This window comes from Cercospora beticola, chromosome 5 (genome assembly GCF_033473495.1).
Source record: "Cercospora beticola chromosome 5, complete sequence".
NCBI lineage: Eukaryota > Fungi > Ascomycota > Dothideomycetes > Mycosphaerellales > Mycosphaerellaceae > Cercospora > Cercospora beticola.
In genome coordinates, this window is record NC_088939.1 from 5077028 (window position 1) to 5096405 (window position 19378).

Here is a 19378-nt window from a genome sequence, read left to right on the forward strand (position 1 = left end):
CTTGCGGAGAGTCGAGATGCGATGGACTGTGGTACTGGGTCAGGTGAGGTGGGTATCTGATGTTGCCAAGCGAAGCGTGGGGACCGATCACATGCAACTTCCACATTCCGACCTCTGGTCAATCGTCCCTCTTCGCTCTACACTATCATCAATGTCTGGCCATCTGAGTGTTCTCTCATCAGTGATCGATCATCGTAGTCTCCACGCACTTTGCAGCTAACCATCGCAGCACCACGACGTACTATTCAAGCACAGAGAGCATGCGGACCACGCGAAGGCAAGAACCAGGATTTGCAGTAATACCAAGTTCATCTGGGAAACTCTGTACCGCGAGTGACTGGTCTTCTACACGCTTCGGGTGTGAGCAAGCAAACCCCCTCTGCGCTGGCCGGCTCACAAGATCCCTCGGAATCCGACATACTGCTGGCCCTGCAGTTCTCTGCGTACGCAGTCGATTCTGCCATAGCAAGAGCTTACCATACCCTTTGGAAAAGGATGGGCTGGTATGGCTACACTAGGGCGTGAAGCAAACAGGAAAAATACTACTTCAGACGACTTCATTGAAGTGATATAGAGCTTTAGCTACTACCAAAGTTCATGAAGACCTCTTCAACCAGCGATCAGGCTTCTCACATACTCCATTTCTAAACAGTATCCCATATATCAAGTATCACCAGCATCATTTTCGACCAGCAAGGATGGGAACCATGAAATCCGCTTTGACTATACTTGCCATGCTCATAGCAGCTACCTCCGCAGTATCATATCAACCTGCATCACGTTCATTCCATATCGCTAACCACGCTTCCAGGCCCCCGTTGCAAACCATCGTCCCGACATCCCATCAACTGCCGTGAACCCTGCGATCGCAGTAGACCAGCAAGCACAGATACTTAGACGTTGTCATCTTGGCCATTCCCATGGCGGACTGGAAGTCCCACTCTACTGTCCGAACGGCGTTGATGATGTATACGAGGACGATGAGGAAACGATTGCGAAACGGAATCACATTGGTGTTATCCACGCCGAAGGCGTCCACACTACTGAGATGCCGGATGATCTGGTCAGCAAGAGAGTTGCAGAGCCATCGCATGATGGGGAGGACGATGCAGGAGTGAACTAGGGACGATGATTCTATGGTTGCAAAGACTGATGACAGTGAAGCAAAGCTAGCTTAGGAAGTATCAGGGTACCATTGGTATCATATCAATTGCAAACCGTAGTGCAGCTTGACAGTCCACTCTCACTTACCCGTATCCATGGTGCTCAAAAAGCCAGCGCCCACGACCTCTTGATCCATCCTTCATCCAATACGAGCAACAACACTCGGGGGTTATCCCGCCATGACAAGACAGGTCTCTCTCCCTTCTGCATCTTGTGCGACTCCTGTCAACCGCGGCATAGAACAATTCCGAATTCTCTCCCCTACACCATCGTTCTCTTACTCGCTCAACATTCTACTCCATGTAATGCCCCACGAAACACAAACTATACCTTCTGACCCAACGAATCACATCTCTGCACAAGTGAACGCCTAGGCAAAGAGAGGGTTTGAGATATTTCTGACTGTGGCTGATGAAACAACAACCAGATCTCCACGACCCGCTCTCGGAAGTTGTATCGGAGCACAGAAAGTTTTAGACTTGTCGGGTACAGCTTTGTATGTCGATACCCTGGAAGTTAGAAGAGCTGTTGGGTATTAATGGGTGCCAGCGCTGTGGCCTAAGGTTTTAGGACGTGAGGAGCCGATGGTTATATGACTCGACATTCAGCTGCGTAGGGTTGAGCTCAATACAGTTCTAAATCTGCATACGCGGAACATAAGGGTATAAGCTCAGAACTGGCCAAAGGAGTTGTTAGTTAATTTGCCTCGATATCGACCCAATTGACGAGCTCCTTAGGGCTACCCGGGTTGCTCCTCCCAATCTTATTCGGCCGATCAAGGCAAAAGTGCTCTGAATCGGCTGCCAAAAAGGGAGCAAATGCCCAAGAATCGATATATTCCTTGCTTACCGTTCCCCGTATGCAGATTTATAACTGTAGTAGGCATACCAGGCATCTGGTACGAACGGAGTTTCGGGCGCAAAAGAATCTCCAATCGAGGAAAAGCAAAATGCGATATCCCGTTTCGACTGAAGCTCGAGGACAGGTTCTTGGTTGGACGTGAAGTATGTTGACGGAGTAAAAGCCGAAAGTTTCCTCAAATGCAAGATAGGACTTTTGGCTGAGATATGACAGGTGAACCTAAGCCAGTTCTTGATACCTTGACTCGTGCTTCGTGAGGGACTCTCAGCTGGCAATATGTGAACATGAGAGGGCGACGACTATCTCGCCTTAATGGGCGAACAATGCTAGATCATGAGCCGTTCTAAGTCGGACCTTGAACCCTCAAGTTGTGTGTCATTGACTACAATTCTTCGCTGAGAGCAATCGTCAGCATTCGCATACTTCTGTACCACCTCAAAGCGGAAGTTCTCGGATCGGCATATATGGTGGACGGATATCTCGGTGCGAGAGAGCGTGATCTGGCATAGGACACATTTCCTCGCTACGGCATCGTGGCCGATTCGGTAGACTGATGAGTGAAGTAGGTGTTTGCTGCGGCACAGTAGGTCATGCTGCTATTCTTGAACCTGCGATCGACCAACCGCGATACGGTGTGCAGTGCCCGTATGCCTCGTGTAGGTAGTAAGTGGTAAGTAACGCAAGACTAATCACGAGTAAGGCCGAGGCCCTCATGAGCCACAGCTACAAGCAACAAGGTGTGCTTGCAGGTGTGACAGGCACGACAGGTGCGTAGGGCTAGACCATTTTTTCCCTGTCGCGTTGGGAAGCACCAAGAGACCTCATGCAGCCCTATTTGGTCGGTACACGTCCTCTGTGCATGGCATGATGTGCGCGGAAGGCGACTTCTCCGTCAAATGTTCAGGAGGCTTGAGTAGTGGCTGTGCTTTGTGTGTAGGTCACGAGTCGTGGATAACAAAGAGTCTTGCTGGAGTGTGCAAATCGTCGAGTGGGTGCTATTCAGGCTGTTCTGTTTTCTCGGAAGCGTCGCTACCGAAAAGCCCCGCCGTGGGCAGATCTATGTGCAGATCTGGCACGATCGGCGTGGCCTTGGCGAGGTGGGCCCGGCTCGCTTGCGGCAGCTGTTGCTATTCTTGCTTGGTGTCCAGGCCAGGCCAGGCCAGCTCAATAGTGTTCGCAACATCGTAAGGTAGGTGCTGCTTGAGTGGTGATCATGCTCCAGTATCCATGGTCAGCTGGTACAGTCGTGTACGAGGCAAAGCAAGTCGGCATCTGAAGGTCCAAGTGCAAGAAGGGCATACTTCGGACAGAATTTGTGATGTTACACATCAGCTGAGCAAAGAGAGCTCGAACAGGCAGGTGTACGCTGCTACATGACCAGGCAGTAGGATTCTTCGACAGTCTATTGACTGCTAGAACGATGATTTGTCCGCTTCAGCTTGGTCAGAAACGCGGCAGCCCTAGCACCTAAGATTCAAACGGATAGCACAAAAGCCGTAGGCACCAGCCACAGCTTCTGGCCATGCGCCACAGCTCGTGGACTCCGAAAGAAGGGCACAGAGAGCGATGACCCGCTTCTTCGAGGCTGAAGCCAATCATTGATGTGTTTTCAAAGACTGCACAGCCAGATCCACGTGGGTATGAAGTCATCTTGCACTGTGGCTTCGAGCGAAATTCGGTCCGCTCGCTTGTTGACTCCAATGAGTGCAGGGCGCATCGCTGCTTACCGCATCAGCGGAGGTCGGCGACAGGAATCGGCTTGAAGAGGAGAGCGAATGGTAGCTGTGTATGTACTGTACTGCCTCTCGTCGCTTTCGTGCCAGGTTTCACTTGACCAGCACACAAGCTCGCTGCAGACTTTTCACGGCATGTCCGAAGCGCTCATGTTCCGCAGTCCCAGGCAGCGGATGAATCATGCGGTATTCCATATCTTGCTACTGCCAAGGGTGTTGCGCGGCACATACCTCAGCCGTCTTCGTAGGTGGTGACCTGCTTGCTCTGGCACGAAAGACTAATGGTCAGATAATCCTTGGCAATAGCCAACAACACGATCCAATACTACGCTATCCAAACCCAGGGCATTTGTGCAGAGCGGCTCATATGTATTGGTGTGGATATAGAGCTGACCAACCACAACAGGCAGAGCGTCTTTGGCTAGCATTTGCAAGCATGAGCCGGTCATGTTGACACAGATCTTCAGTCCGCTTTTGCTTCGGTCCACGGCTCGCTGTTCGTAATGCGTCGCGCCTGGCATTAAGCATAACCAGGGGCGGAAGACGGTTCCTGTGCAGGAGCACGCACAAATCAGGAGGATTGGCGAATGGGAGGGAGCAGCGATGGGTAGTGGGCAAGCCGACAGCTTCCACAATGCCTGCATGGAAGCATGTGCTGGGAGTCGGCGGGCGGAGATAGGTCTGTTCTCAGCATGCAACGTGAGTATGCAGGTGGAATGGAACCCACACGCTACCGGCAAGGAGCGACCGAATCGCAGGTGTGGCTCAGCCACACTTGCAAAGCCGAGACCCTAGGAGATGCCAGGCCTGAGAACAGTCTTTCTGCACACACAAAACCGCAACTCGTCCGCTCCGTCGTCGCATTCTGGACAGTCATACCTCACGAAGCCTCTCTCAGCATCCCGACACGTGCCGCAGCGCCGCACGCATCTCTGGAAACTTCTCGCCACAACGCTCGGCGTCGACTCAGCACACGGACATAGTGAGTCGCGGATGACATAGCCAGTCCCAGCGGACAGGCCAAATTCCGGGGTCTTTTTTGAAAGGGAACCGATGATGCAATTGAATCGTTACTTCCCTTCGAACTTCGACACCTCCAATTCACACCTCACACACCACAACCCACACGCATCCTTCACCACGACGACGACACCGCACACCAATTCCTACCCCTCCGAGCCGCAAATATACCAGCAAGCATTGGCTCTGCTGCGACAGGCACAAGATTCGTATACTCCCAACACCACATCGCACCTGCTTCCAGCACCCGCCGTGCAGCATACGTCTGCATCGCTCTTGCTGAATTCGACACCACCACCGGCCTTGAGGCACGACTCGGCCGTATCAGACGCCACTGTGGATTGGCAACAGGGCATGTACGCGGCGTCGTACAACAGCAACGTGGGAGGAACAAATTATTCGCAAGGCCTGCAGCGGTCAGGGAGTCATCAACGCACTCCGTCAGCCTCGACCGTCGCATCGACTGGTCCGGCGTCTCCGTACACGTACAACAACTCGTATCCGCACATCGCCAACACGGATCGCCTGCCAGACTCACCGGCCAACTTTGCTGACCAAGCATTGTTCCCAAAAGCCTTTGCGGCATCTTCACAAAACACAAACGGGAGCGACTTCGCTCCTGTGGGATACGCGCCCAGTGCGGCAGCTCATATGTCCAGCGCACACCTGGCTATGAAAAACTTCGGATTCGATTACCACAACTCTGAAGACTTTTCAGATTTCCCGCCATCAAGACAATCAATGTCCAGCTACGGCAACGATTCGCCGGCCACACCACAATCTGGTGCTGCCGAAGGCGATACCAAGACATACAGCTTGTCGCAGCAAAATGGTGAGATTGATTGCTTTGTTGCAGATCCCTCGTTTGAGTACTCATTGTTCGCCGAAGCAGATTACAAGCCATCCAACCCACATGTGCAACTCTTTCGCACGGAATCGGCAGCATATCAAGATGAGCTCTACAACCCGAATCAAGGATATGCATCGTCAGCGCCGAAATCTCAAGCACAGCAGCAATATCTGTCACCGCACCGAAATTTGATCACAGAACGTTTGCAAACGGCAAATTTGGCGCGGTCGACATCGCCCTCTTCGGCCATATCGCGCGATCGCTCACCCTTCAGAGACGGCTCACCACTTGCACCAACGAAAGAATGGAAGCCTCAGGTGCAAGATGGGCGTGTCGGCACAGCCGCGAGCCTACGTCAGCAACAGAAAGACGCGGCCGCAGAGGCTGAATTTGCCCGCAACCGGGCCTCGTTACAGCGAGAGCCGACCAAGACGATATCTCCAAAAGATGCGCTCCTCGACTACAACGATAATGACCAGCAACCGCTGTTCCAAGACAGCATCCCAGCAGGCTACAAGCAACACCTTAGTGGGACCGAGCAGTGGCCAACCAGTACCTATATGGGTGCGCCAAGCGTAGCCTTCGCCGGCCTGCCCGCCACTGGTCAACAGAATATCAGTTTTAGAAACGCCACCTCAGCTGACACGGATCTGTCAGCCAACGGATTTGACTTTACATCTTTGCCACAGAGCAATGGTCAAATGTCCCACAACCCCTACCAGGCCAACTATCAAGCTGCTATTGCTGCACAGATGAACACACACACCGACTCAACTCCGGACTTCCCTGCTGGTCTGCCCTCTATGGAGACATCCATCAGTGACGCTGGCTTCCCACAATCATCACAAGAAAGCATCGCAAACGGCACAGCCGCAACTTCAGCACCACAGAAGCCTGCCGACACTCGTGCCAATACTGGAGCTTACACTTGCACATACCACGGGTGTACACAACGCTTCAGCAGTCCCAACGACTTGCAAAAACACAAGCGCGATTACCATCGCTCGCAGCAGAAGAATAACCGGGAAAGCACGTCACCCAACACGACCGCCGATGATGAGTCTTCATCGTCACCCAGGTCTGAGGCCTCGCCCGCGCCATCGGGTAACGGCATGACATCTGCCGCCATCCTTGCTAGGAACTCGCAAGCCGGACCTCACAAGTGTACACGCATCAACCCATCAACTGGCAAGCCATGCAACACAATATTCTCTCGGCCTTACGACCTGACGCGTCACGAGGATACTATCCACAACAACCGCAAGCAAAAGGTCCGATGCCCCATGTGCCGTGAGGAAAAGACCTTCTCACGAAATGACGCTCTCACCCGACACATGCGTGTCGTGCATCCCGAGGTCGAGAGCATGGGCAAGCGACCCAGACGCAGCGACTGAGAGCTTGTAACATCACCATCGCATTCCCGCAACAGCATTTTCCGGCGAACAGGATCTTAGAAGAGCAGGCTCATAGTGTGGCATTTCTTGTTCATCTTTTCTTACTATCATGTACAAACACTTCTCTTGCACGGATGAAGATACCAGTGCTGGGCTGTCTACTTCTTTATGGCATGGCGAGGGCGAGCAAGCGTTCACTTTACTTACTACGGTAATCTGATGTCACGACTAAATGAACTGCTGGGTGGCGCAGGTCGCTTGCCATGAGAAAGAAAGGAAACTTTGTAGCATTTTGAAGCATCCGGGAGGAAAAGAAGGAAAGGGTTTTTCGTATTAGCGAATGTACCAACAGAACTATTATCATTATTCCTCCGAACTGTGTTACATTTCTGTCCCACCTCTTCACTATTTGCAGCGCCACTGACTTTTATGCCTCGAAAGGGGCCTTGATCATCTCCTTGGAGCACAGCACTTTCAACTTGACCCAAGACTATTGGAAACGTTCGGCAGAGCAAGACAAACACAACACAAGTATGGCCGTTACTGTATACTCTACTTTCGCTGCCTACGAACAAGCATGAAGAGCACATTTTCAGCAAATCTGTTAAGACTCTCCCTCCAAACCAAAAGAAAACAACCCACCATTTGGGCTTTTTTTCCCCTCGGCTCCATCGATCTCTCAAGCTCTGTGGTCCACCGGCGCAGCTTTCTCCGCGACCTCTTCAATGTTGGGACCGGTGCTGATGTATTCATTCTGAGTAGAAGGCACGTAGTATTGGCGAGTTTCGAGATTTCCCGCTGGCTGGCCACCAACACGCTTGACGTTCTCGTTGTCGTTGTCGTGAGCAATGGCTGCAGCCACTGGTGCACGAGCTCGTATGATCGCGGCGGCATCTGTTGCGATGTTTGTCAGTGGTGTGTCGAGGATGAGAGAATGTAGTGGTTTGTGGCTTCTTACTGCATGCCGTGGCGGCAATGACGATCAAGAGGAGCTTGTGAGCGTGCATGTTGTCTGTTGGTACTTCAATGGTGTCTTGTTGCTCTTCGCTTTGCTTCGTTTCTTTGCTTGTTGTTCGTCTGCTGGCAGATTGCGTTGCATTGAAGGAACAGAACGGCTCTTTTATGCCTTCGAAAACGATGGTCGTTTGAAGCACGCCCTCAGAGACCTACCATACAGTACTGAGCTGCCATGTTCGTTTCTCCATCACGCCATGTACTGTGCTCGAGCAATGAGGCATTTTCAAGCATTGAATTTACCAATGAACTGATAAGACTGCACTGTGCTCAAGGATTGAGGCATGGCCACGCATGAGTCAACGATCTGATAACTTTTTGCTGAGTTCAAGGGTTAAGGCATGTTCACGCATTGCACGTGCCAGCGATCTGATTAGATTTTACTGATTTGCAGGGGATGGACCCTCAATTGCAGGGCAGCGACCACGTGTGTTCCAGGCCTTGTATGCGACAACTTCACGAGCCCTATGCCCAACTTCGTGAACCCTATTTTGACAACTACAAGCCCTATGCACACGTGATGGCAAGGCTAAGCTTCTCGGAGGAGCACAGAATGAAGAGTTGAAAACAAGATCAACCGTAGCGATGATATCGGGCCTCTTGGGATACTCGAATTGAGTAAGGGGAGACAACGTTCTCGAAAGAAGCTCCATTCGGACACTGTTCAGTAATCAAAAGCATAGAGACTGTCCTACCATGTGGATCATTTCGAATCACACTAGACCCGAGCCATGTATCACTGCTGCAACGGCCAGGTGGAAGAGGAAAGGAAGGGATTCATGGCAAGGGTTGCCATGCAGTTGGCAACCCTTGCCAAAGGTCCTGGTATCATGGTACGGATTCCTTGTTGTGGTAACGCCAGAAGTCGCCACTGGAAGCTTTCAGCAACGAATACTACGCTGAGCCCTGGTCTCGCGCTTCGTCTACAACCAATGCCTCATGCTGCTCCATGGACTACGACCGCACGGGCCCTCCCAGATCATAGCGAGTGGTTCAGAGGAATCCTGGGGACGGACTGGTCACTGTACGCTCTTCAAGGTGTGACCGTTGGTCGGAAGTACGGTAAATGCCCACGGAGATGGGGTTTCTCATTCCAATGGCTTATTGAAGTGTGCAATTATTACGATGGGTTAATGGGCAATCGTCTCGTCCAGAAAGCATCCTGCTACGTTGCCCTAAGCCCCACTGAATTACCTGTCTCCCGAGGCAAAGCAACGTAGCTGCTGCAATCTGGAAGTTGTGGTGGGTGGACCTGCTTCCTATGCAGGGGCTTGTAACCAGGCAGGACCAAAGGCATTCACGTACCAGAGGCAAGAGCACAACATCACAACTACTAGAATTGGAACGAGCGAAGACTTGCACGTGCACCTAACTTGGAAGGCAGTGATGCACAACAACTAGTCGCTTGAAAGACATCGTTGATGCAGATATCATTGGCACATGGCCATCTACGATGGAGCTGTAAGTTCACGGGAACCTCTATCCGACCAGCCATGCAAGCGTATCTTCGAAATCTTCGGTAAAGAGTTCCTCGAGCTGCAAGGCATATTGAAGGCCAGAGCTAACAGTTGAGCAGATGCCTGAACACAACTATGCTAGGTCCACGCCAGGAGCTATGGGTAAGTAGGCCCGATACCTTTCCAGCGACAAGTGCCCACCAACTGCCGACTGGTAGGCCTCATACCATGAGATCCCCTGACGTGATGGAAACCAAGGAGCACAAGCCTCGTCGCTTGTGCTTTGTTATTCGCGCGTGGTCTCACTTCGGACCAGTGGCCAGCAAGCATGGGCAAGGTGTCCAGGAACACATGCTTTCAACGCAGTCGAATTGCCATTGCCCAACTCCTGCTTGAAGACCCGAGATCACGAGGATACAAGATTGAATTTCGTTGTCCTACATGACAGTGAAGATGAGGCATTTTCGAGATTCCTGAGTGCCATGCAACGTACAGCTAGAGAGCTATAGCATGCAAAACTTTGGCCCCTGGCTATCATGGTCGCAGCACTTGCATCGTTCGACACGATTCTACAGCGTTTCGGTCAACGGTGCGACCTGTCGAATCACAATCAATGATGTTCGGTACCACTATACCATGCGTAACGATCGGGTGGGAAGCAAAAGTCAGCCGCAGCGTAGCCACCATCAAGCTGCCAAATGGCTGCGATAGATGCGTCCACTTCTAGGACTCGTACTGCGAGCCAACATCTCCTGACCTGTGAATCCATTCCGATACAGCCCGTCCGCTGGATATACACGGAAAAGTTGTATGCAAGTTCTGAGCTTACATGCAAGGTCAGTGGAGTGTTGTGATAGAGTCGCCATTGGGGTCCAGCGACCTCCCACTCACCAAATTTTCTTATCGAAACGCGTCCTTTCGACTTCCTCTGTTTGCCAATACATCGCCATGTCTATGTTCAGCGAGCACGGGTCAAAAGCGAGTCTCTTATCAGACAGCGACACAGAATGCGGCACTGATAGCTACGCCTTTGAAGAACGTCGCCATTCTCCTAGACCAGAGGGTACTTGGTGGTCATGGTCATGGCTAGCAACAACAACATCTCTCATATGCGTATTCTTCGTCACTCGTTACTACTATACCCATCCAACATGGACCTCGCGCCTAGAAATGGCAGACCTCTACTGTACGTTCTCAAACTCAAGCCCCCCTCATTGCAGCAGCAGCATCACTAACAATTTCACAAAGCTCCCCTATACAAAAATTTCCACCCTCTGTCAATCCACAAATCCGCAGTAGGAGACGAACTTTGGCCAGATCCAAGCAACATCTATCGTCAAGATCCATCTCCAGCAGTCGACGAAGCGTGGGAGAACCTCACTCATCCGCAATATCTGCTTGCTACCGAACAAGATCTGATTCGCATGGGCAAGAACATCTCAACTGCAGTTCGATGGCCAGAAGAACCAGACAAATTCCTCATGAATTTGCATGTTTATCATGTGATGCATTGCTTGAATGTTTTGAGGAAGAATGCGTGGCAGAATTTTCCGTATTATTTGTGAGTTGATTTACTAGTCGATACTTGTGAGATGGGCAGATACAGATGGATGCTGACATGATGGTGACAGTGATACGGATCCTGGTCTCCTGAATCCAGGCCACTGGATCCATTGGAGTCACTGCTTGGAAACTATTCGTCGTGAGCTGATGTGCAGACCTTCTATGCATCTGAACACCGTGGTGTGGCAGGAAGGCCAGTCGGCACCGTTCTTCGACTTCCATGTGGAACAGATGTGTGTGCAGTGGGAAGAGTTCGAGAGAATGACGACAAGGGCGGCGGTTCCGCACGAGGTGAGGAAGCCCTGGCACCAGAGATTCTGCAAATGTTATGCGCGAGATTGCTAATGCTAGTTGTTGGTCGCACAGGATGTCAAAGACATGATGACCAATACTCGCAAGCCGAAAGGTGCTATTGAGAGACCGACTCCCGCAGAGGGTCTAGAGATCTTCACCAAAAACCACGAATGGCTGATGATGGTGCGAGAACAGGGCTTGACCTTAACGGGGGATCATGAGGATTAGATCTACCGCAGCGCTTCATTCGATGTAACGCGGAACCGGGACCGGTCGCATTCAATGATGTCCGTCAGGCGCAGACTGCAGCTGTCGCACAGACTAGACCCCAATCGCTTCACAAGTCTGCGTTCGAAGGTTGCATCGAGCCAGCCGCCAAGGAAGTCAACGCACCGTACCCAGTGGTCGTTGGTCCAAACGGTTCTGAATGAGCCAAAGGTGATTTTGCTGCACATATCCGAGTTCGAAAGTGACGGAAGGCAGAATGGATTACTCTAGTCTTCGTGTGTTTGATTCGTCTTCCAGGAACGCTGCGCCATGCCATTGCCGAGGAGCGTGAGCTGCTGAAGAAGGTCAAGGCCAATGCTTCGCAAACCATCTTGAGCCTAGGCAGGCAGATCGTTATGTCCAGCAAGCAATTAGGCCTGAGCAGATTTTTGCATGCACATGATCAGATATCTGAGCCACTGTGCCGTACGTTATCGAGATGTAAAGATTTGCTGTTGGTTGCCGAGGTGCTCAGCCTCAACCCCGAATGTGAAAGAGCCGCATGGTGGAGGTTGATAGAGGGTAAGGTGAGTAGGTGGTGTGGTTAGACCGGTGGCATCCTTGCACGATATCTTTGTGGCTACAACAAGCGCTGGGGCTGCTGAGGCGCAAAGGGTACACAGTGCCAAACTTCGACCTACACGTAATAGTGAAATTTGCCGCAACAGCATACGTTCGTATCTAACGATGGCTGGTCGTAATGCCACTGCGGGTCTTGGTGCCTTTCGCATCTAGCGTGCAATGTTCGAATGGGGCATCTACTGCCGTGCTGACTAGCGTAGTTCAGCTCCTTCGGGTCTTTGTTGTCGGATATGCGGCCTTGCCGCAGAATTCAAGTTCTGGGCCAGATGAACTGAAGTCGATAGTCGCTGTTTTTTTGATCAATGTGTCTTCTACCGTACTTCGCTCGCGTGGCTTCGCATCAGGCGAGAACTGCCTCAGATTTTGTTGAACTTTGAAAGTGCTCGCCAGTCGACGCGGAACCCTCAACAAATCTCGAGTCACTGAATTTGGACTGGCGGCAATATTTCTTCCTGTCTGCTTAGTTGAAGGATCCCGGAATTGATTGTTGATCGTCGCGATACGGCACCGAATTCGGCATCTCATGCATTCCACGCTCGTTCTGGGGCGCAATGTTCGAATGTGGCATATGATGCCTTAGCCACTTGAGGGAGCACAGCTGCTTCGGGTCGTTTTTGTTGAATGTGCGCCATAGTCACTCGCTCGCTCGGTCGGGACGAAACTCCGGGCTGCAGGAGACACATCGATGCGGCTTGAGAATGAGTACTGTCTCACTGAGTGGTACGAGTTGTTTGAGCAACGAATGCCTGGTCTTCCGTTGTAAGTATTCTGTGTGCTGCATCTTCTCAGCTGCAGTAGTGACATATGGTATGCATCGTGCAGCCTCGGTATTAGCTTGACGCGACTGTGTAAGCCATGAGCACAACTGTAAAGCATACTTTCACAGCTATGTGAAACCAATCAATCGGTAACGACATGTTGAGGTGAGTCGATACCATCCTGGCCATGCTGCACGCACCCGTGTTCGCTGCACAGTTCGCGTCGTACTCACATCATCAGTGGAGAGCAGCATGTGCATGAAACGAGATCGTCAAGGTCATGATGACTGCGTACTGTGGCCCAGTCAAGGTTATAGCGTTGTGGGGTGCAGGAGCGGTGCATGTCCAGGAATCCAGACCTTGCCTTGCTGCCGGCTGCTAGCTGAGTCCAGCTTGCTTCAGAGCTCCCAAAATGGCGTCTCGCTGCTCGGTTGCCGGCACCTGTTGTTCTAGGCCTGCACAGCTGGCCTCTGAAGAAATACTGCATCGGCTGTGAAGAGTCGAGACGCTCTTCTTTTCGGTGATTCCGAGAGCATGGATACTGCGAACGCGCAAGAGACTTTCGCGACCTTTTGGAGATTGCCAAGCTCTGCTGGAACCTGAGAGCGGACTAACTACCCCTCTGTTGCTCTGGCAAGGTTCTCCTCAGTCGTTTCTGCAGCCATTCAAGCCCGTTCTCATGACTTGCTTTGTGCTGCTCGTGGCCCGCCGTTCCATGTTGTCTACTGTAGCTGGGTCGGGTGTTGCTGGGTTTCTCCGCGTGAGGAGGTGCTGCGTGCTGCAGATCGAGGTGCAAGAGCGAAGCTCGAGAAGGAAAACGCGAGGTGGTTAGACGCGGCCGTGAAAGAGGCACCAGTCTGGCGATCCGCTCCCGCGTGACGACTCTCCATGGCTGGAGTCTAGCAACTGTCTGCTATACTGTGTCGACCTTGCCGTCGGCTGCAGCGATGAGGCTCTTTCCACGCTAGAGTTGCACAGGCTGCATGATGAAGTTGTGGTCGTGCGAACACTTGCCTGGGAGGTGTGCTGCCGCAGACGGATGATTCGCTGGCGGAGAAATGTGTCGAAAAGGGTACAAGAATACTTTGACTACTCCGCATACCTTCGCCCCTGAATCCTTGGTGCTGCGGGCGGCGTGCTGTACATAGCTTGCAGACGCCCCCGTCTCTAGCTCTGATATCAAAGGCGCAGCCCAACCTCGCCTTGTGCTGGCTTGACCTACGTCGCGAGCGTCCAGCTGGCCGTCTACACTACTGCGACCTCCCACCAGCATTCCCATTGTCTCCCGTCGTCCAACGACACTGCCGGCAGCGTACAGCGAACTGGTGTGTCACGCGCGTGTAGCCATAGTGGGGACCAGATCCCACAAACCTTGCCAATCATCGCCTTCCCGGCCGGCAACCTTACCATTCGAGGGCGCCGTACCCACAGCTCCCAGCCGTTTCGAGGTCCTGGGACTTCTATCTTCTCGAGTCCAGCTTGCGACATCACCTCTTCGACGACCGAACCGCGAATCCCGATCACGACGGTGGTCATCATCGCAAGACCGTCGCAATTTCCTTCTCAGGACGGTAAAGCGCGTGATCCTGGGAGCAGGCTTGACCCGGATCGAGCAGCCACGCTTCCCCACACAACTCAACCACGCCAGGCTCATCTCAGCGTGTGCTTCGCTGACTCTTGGTCATCGCACGCGTGCCTCCACTCTCCCGGCATCGCATTGCGCATTCTTCGGGCAGCAGGTTGCCAATGTGAGGCTCCATAGCTTTCGCATCAGCCAAATTATACTGGTTCCTGGAGACAGAGAGCGAGCGGATGCTGTAAGCAGGGCGTTGGGAATGATCATAGGTTCGTCGCGCTCCGAAGTTCGTGTTTCCCGGCCATGCTGACGAGACGCTGCCAGACACATACACGGCATAGAAAGCACTTGACTTCCTCATCAGATATGTAATAGTAGCTCACAATCTACCCTATGTGAGTAGTGGCAAGCAAGAACTCTTGGCGGAAGGATCCAACGGCTGACAATGCGTGTTCGCCACAGCATCGCAATTGTAGACATAGATTAGAGGCTGGACGATTTATACGATACCCAGGATTTCTTTCAGGTATGTCAAGCATGGCGCTGCAGCGTTCGTCATCCCGGCCAGCGGCGGCAGAGGAGCAGTGTGTACTTTTGCGCCGGCCATCATTCTGTGTCTGGACGCGCTGGACAAGTTGTGTGTATCTGCGGGAGGCTCAAAGGTTCTAAACACCCAGACTGGACCCATCAAATACCGCTGTGTGGCCCATTGCGTCCAAGCTCTTTCAATGACCTCGTAGCGGAACTCTCGCTTTGCCCGAAATCCAAGGCCGTGTGTGAGATGCTGCTGGATGCTTCCTCCGGGCCTGCCTTTCCTCTCGAGCTGCACCAAGGTGCTGGCGTGTACGAATTTGAAGCTGACATTGTCCCCAGATAATTATCTTCATCTCTTTTGACCGGTTCCGCGTTTGATATTATGAATGTAAGCAGTTTCCTTGCTCTTCCTTCTCGCCCCCAAGCTGAGACCTCGTGTAGCCCGCACGTCGCGCTACTCCAGACTCCGAAGCGGTGGCGTCCTCCGAGGACGAGAAGCCGTGGCCTTCTTCGATGTCTTTTGGCAAGTTTCCGCTGAAAGAGGGCGGCATGCCCGGCCTTCCCGGCGGGATATGGTCGACCCGGAGTGGTAGCTTCAAGCTGTCGGACAAAGCGAAGCTGGACGCGAGAGCCAGCGTGCGCCTTGGTGCTGTGAATCAAGTGCGCGGCACGCCGTCGCCGTCTGTGAGTGAGGGAGCGGGCGCTCTGCCTTTCGCGATTCCGTTGCAGCCTACGCCGAAGACGGGTCGCTCGATGTCGCATTCGCAGGGCCAGCGCGAACCCTCTCAGAACGTCTCGGGCACGCAGCAGGGCAGTCATGCGGCGCTGCCGCTGGGATTGCTTGCGGAGGAGGAGGCAGATACCGAGTCGGAATCGGAGCTGGGAACGAGACTCACTCATACAACATCTCATCCGCCGATCGGATCTCTGATGCGAACCGCGACGCTCCCGCCGACGTTCGATCACCCCCGCGGGTCCAGCAACGACAGCGACTACCAGGACAGTCATTCCCCCCAGCCCGGCCTCCTCCGCGGGCAGACGTTCGGAGCAGCATTTGCCAATCTCTCGCTCGGTATGTTTGTGTCACGATGTTTGTTGGTCTCGTGCCATGTTTGACTGACGATGGCAGATCACAATGGCCGTCGTGCACAGTGGCAGAGCTCATTGGGCTGGGATGATGTGCCCAACGTGAATGAATCACGCCGCCACTCGCTGGCAGATATCCCCACCCGCCGCGGCTCCCTCGCTGCTGGTGAGCCTTCGCTTCTATCACGAACCTTCACACACGATCCCCAAGAAAGCGACGAGTTCCATCAACAACACAGCGGTAAGTAACCGACCTTCGCCATCGCCTCAACGACTTCCTGCTCCGCACCTGCCCTTCCTCACCCTGCAGCTGCCTCTGCAACGGTCGCGCCTGCCTTCAGTACCAGCAGCGCGAGCCAATCACGTTGCACCAATTACAGGCCATTGTGGTCAGACTTCACTTCTGGCACCACTACCCTCTGCTGCCTCGTTTCTGCCTATCCATTTCCACCCCCCTTTACCTCATCCTTCGACACGATTCGTTTTCGGCGCACCTTCACCACTACCCGCACAGCATTACACCAACATAGCTTAGCCATAGAGCTTAGGCGACAACAGTTCTAACTAGTGAGTTGCAGATTATCAGGGGTACGCACTTGGCGCGGAAAACACTTCTAACATGACTAGAGCGCCAGACGGCCAAAGCGCTTTCGACATTCCAGCCATGTACCGTGTGCCTCACGTGTCGCTTACCCAGACCGAGCGTCGCGACATTGAGATGAGACGTGAACAGCAGCCGAACAGTGCACCACAATGGGGTCCCTCCGCCGGCCGTCCACGCAAGCAGCTTTACATTGTGAGCTTCAAGTGCTCGCGCGTTGACGTCTTCTACCTGCTGGACAACACCGGCTTGACTGTTCGCGAAGGCGATCTCGTCATTGTGGAAGCCGACCGCGGTCAGGATCTCGGCACTGTGCAGCATGCCAAAGTCACGCCGGACGTGGCTCGCCTGTTGAAGAAGAAGTATTCCGAAGAGCAATACAAGTGGCTCATGATGTACTCGCGCAACAAGGATGGCGGCTATAACCCGAATGCTCAGATTCAGAATGACAGCAGCGGCGGAGGCATGATGGGTTCCGCTTTCGCCAATGAACTGCCATCCAGCATGCAGGGAGCCTTGCCTCGCGATAACTTCAACAACCTCAAGCCGAAAGCGATCAAGCGCCTGGCTAGTGACCACGAGATCAAGATGCTGGCTGAAAAAGAAGGCAATGAGGCCAAGGCCAAGCGCACTTGTCAGCAGAAGGTTCAGCATCTTCGTCTGCAGATGGAGATTCTCGATGCAGAGTGGCAATGGTAAGAGTAGCAGTCAATGTATTTCTCCACTGCACCGCTAACAGTCTCACAGGGACTTCCAAAAGCTGATCTTCTACTACTACGCCGACCACTACATCAACTTCAAAGATCTGATCACCGAGCTCTATCGCATCTACAAGACTCGCATCTGGCTGTCTGCGATCAACCCTGCTTCATTCTCCCAGCACGCGATGGGTCAGCCACCGAGTGGCATTGGTCCAGGCGCCGTCGCTCCATACAACCCATACGCTACGAACCAGGGTTACACCATGGCTTATGGCGAAGACAGAGATCCCTATGGTGCCCAGATGCCATATCGCATTCCCTACGAAACCTACACGCCGAACTATCCCGCGATTCCTGGAGTCACAAACAGCTTCGCACCGCAACCCTTTGGCGAGCAGCCCAACTATGCGTTCTATGGTCAGCCACCACAGCAGTCACCAACCGGCCCTGGCTTGCAGCAGACTTTCTCGCCAAGTACCGGCGAGATGTATGCTGGTCCTGGTCAGCTCGTGAATCGTGGTGGCCAGAACAACAACTTCTTCTACGATGGCAATCGCAACATGGAGCAGCTTCTCGGCTCGGCGAATGGGCTCGGCGCAGCTCCAGACAATCATGGAATGCAAGGCATGGGCGGTCGTGAAGGCTTTGGCCAAGCACCTGATCAGCCATTCTCGCGCCCATTCCCAGGCATGATGGGTGCTGCTCCGCAGTCACCAAATGACTACACCTCGCCACAGTCGAAGGTCCCGCAGCGAAAGCTGACACAGCCTCCGATCGGCACGCGCCCGGTCTTTGGTAGCGCGGATCCATTCAGCTTTCCTCCACCGCAGCAACGTGCTGGCCCCGGTCAGGAGCAACCGCGCCTGGTGTTCGGACAGCAGCCAGCCCCAAACGATAGTGCTGGTCCCGATACCCGACTTGAAGGGCTTGCTGATCTTGGATCTGGCGGCAAAGAGCAAGACAAGAAGGCTGACAAGATGACGGAGAAGATGAACAAGGCAGACATGATGCTTCGTTTCCTCAACAACACCGATGCTCCTGAAGACCCATAGACTATTGCCTATGGGACTTCAAGACTGATCACAACATATCAAAAGCGACATCCCATCAGCACGCCCAAGGCGTCTACGACACAATCGACGACACCACTGCGATCTACAAAAAGCCACAAAACAATTGACGACTTGAAACTTGCCTTTTTCTCCTTGATCTCTACCCTTACGACCACGACTGCGATTGCTTGTGATTATTGGCATTCTTCATTGGAGCGAGGGAGAAGAGCATAAGGAGGCGATCTCCAGCGACACACCACAGAGGCGTTTACGATGGGGTGGTCACGGTTCTGCAGCAATGAGATGACCAATAAAAGAATTTTTGGGGAAGTGTTTTTCTGCGGCTATCACGACTTGGGCACAGACATGGGTTCGAGCTCTTGCATGAGAGCTCGCTGACATTGAGGTGCGTAGGGTAAGTAAGGTAGGAGGACATATCTAAAAAGAAAACGATTGGAGATATTCGGTCAGAATCACTTTCGATTCCATAACATGAGTGCCTGCCTACTTGCCCATCCCTCACGGATGAAGCCAACCTGGAGACAACACTGATTACTGAACCAACCAGCCAGCACTCACCTTACCCAGCCATTCTCGCGCTTCGCACTGACCGAGCTCCTTCCTACCCACAGTCACGGTGTCATTTTTGCCGAAAACTACCAAGCGTTCTATACCAAGCCGGACTAAAACTCACGATGACGGCCAAGCGCACTCCGCCACGGACATGATCTAGCTTGTCAGATTCGCGGTCTAATCACCTTCGCTTCTTACCTTCTCGGATAGGCGGAAGGGCGAAGTTTCGTGGGACCTGGACCGGCAGTTGAGGTTTGAGTTTGGTAGTTCTTTAGCTTTCCGAGTTGGTGGGCCAATT

General features: G+C 53.0%; 6 protein-coding genes across 6 annotated transcripts; 5 read left to right on the top strand and 1 right to left on the bottom strand.

Moving 5' to 3' along the window:
• Positions 1–698: 698 nt before the first annotated feature.
• RHO25_009106 (uncharacterized protein) lies at positions 699–1123 on the top strand (the record flags this gene model as incomplete). The annotated part of the gene is made up of 2 exons (XM_023604880.2): positions 699–758; positions 812–1123. The coding sequence occupies 2 exons, from the start codon at positions 699–701 to the stop codon at positions 1121–1123; spliced, it is 372 nt and encodes a 123-aa protein (XP_023460477.2).
• Positions 1124–4811: 3688 nt separating this feature from the next.
• On the top strand, positions 4812–7022 carry RHO25_009107 (uncharacterized protein; the record flags this gene model as incomplete). Its single annotated transcript, XM_023604881.2, has 2 exons — positions 4812–5610; positions 5671–7022. The coding sequence occupies 2 exons, from the start codon at positions 4812–4814 to the stop codon at positions 7020–7022; spliced, it is 2151 nt and encodes a 716-aa protein (XP_023460732.1).
• A 679-nt stretch (positions 7023–7701) lies between these two features.
• RHO25_009108 (uncharacterized protein) lies at positions 7702–8029 on the bottom strand (the record flags this gene model as incomplete). The annotated part of the gene is made up of 2 exons (XM_023604882.2): positions 7702–7916; positions 7981–8029. 2 exons carry the CDS (start codon positions 8027–8029, stop codon positions 7702–7704), a joined length of 264 nt encoding a protein of 87 aa, XP_023460731.2.
• Positions 8030–10644: 2615 nt separating this feature from the next.
• RHO25_009109 (uncharacterized protein) lies at positions 10645–11058 on the top strand (the record flags this gene model as incomplete). The annotated part of the gene is made up of 2 exons (XM_065603146.1): positions 10645–10679; positions 10818–11058. 2 exons carry the CDS (start codon positions 10645–10647, stop codon positions 11056–11058), a joined length of 276 nt encoding a protein of 91 aa, XP_065459218.1.
• A 160-nt stretch (positions 11059–11218) lies between these two features.
• On the top strand, positions 11219–11578 carry RHO25_009110 (uncharacterized protein; the record flags this gene model as incomplete). Its single annotated transcript, XM_023604883.2, has 2 exons — positions 11219–11347; positions 11423–11578. The coding sequence occupies 2 exons, from the start codon at positions 11219–11221 to the stop codon at positions 11576–11578; spliced, it is 285 nt and encodes a 94-aa protein (XP_023460730.2).
• Positions 11579–15449: 3871 nt separating this feature from the next.
• On the top strand, positions 15450–18507 carry RHO25_009111 (uncharacterized protein; the record flags this gene model as incomplete). The annotated part of the gene is made up of 5 exons (XM_023604884.2): positions 15450–15455; positions 15509–16139; positions 16197–16394; positions 16732–17449; positions 17502–18507. The coding sequence occupies 5 exons, from the start codon at positions 15450–15452 to the stop codon at positions 18505–18507; spliced, it is 2559 nt and encodes an 852-aa protein (XP_023460729.1).
• Between the last annotated feature and the right edge of the window lie 871 nt (positions 18508–19378).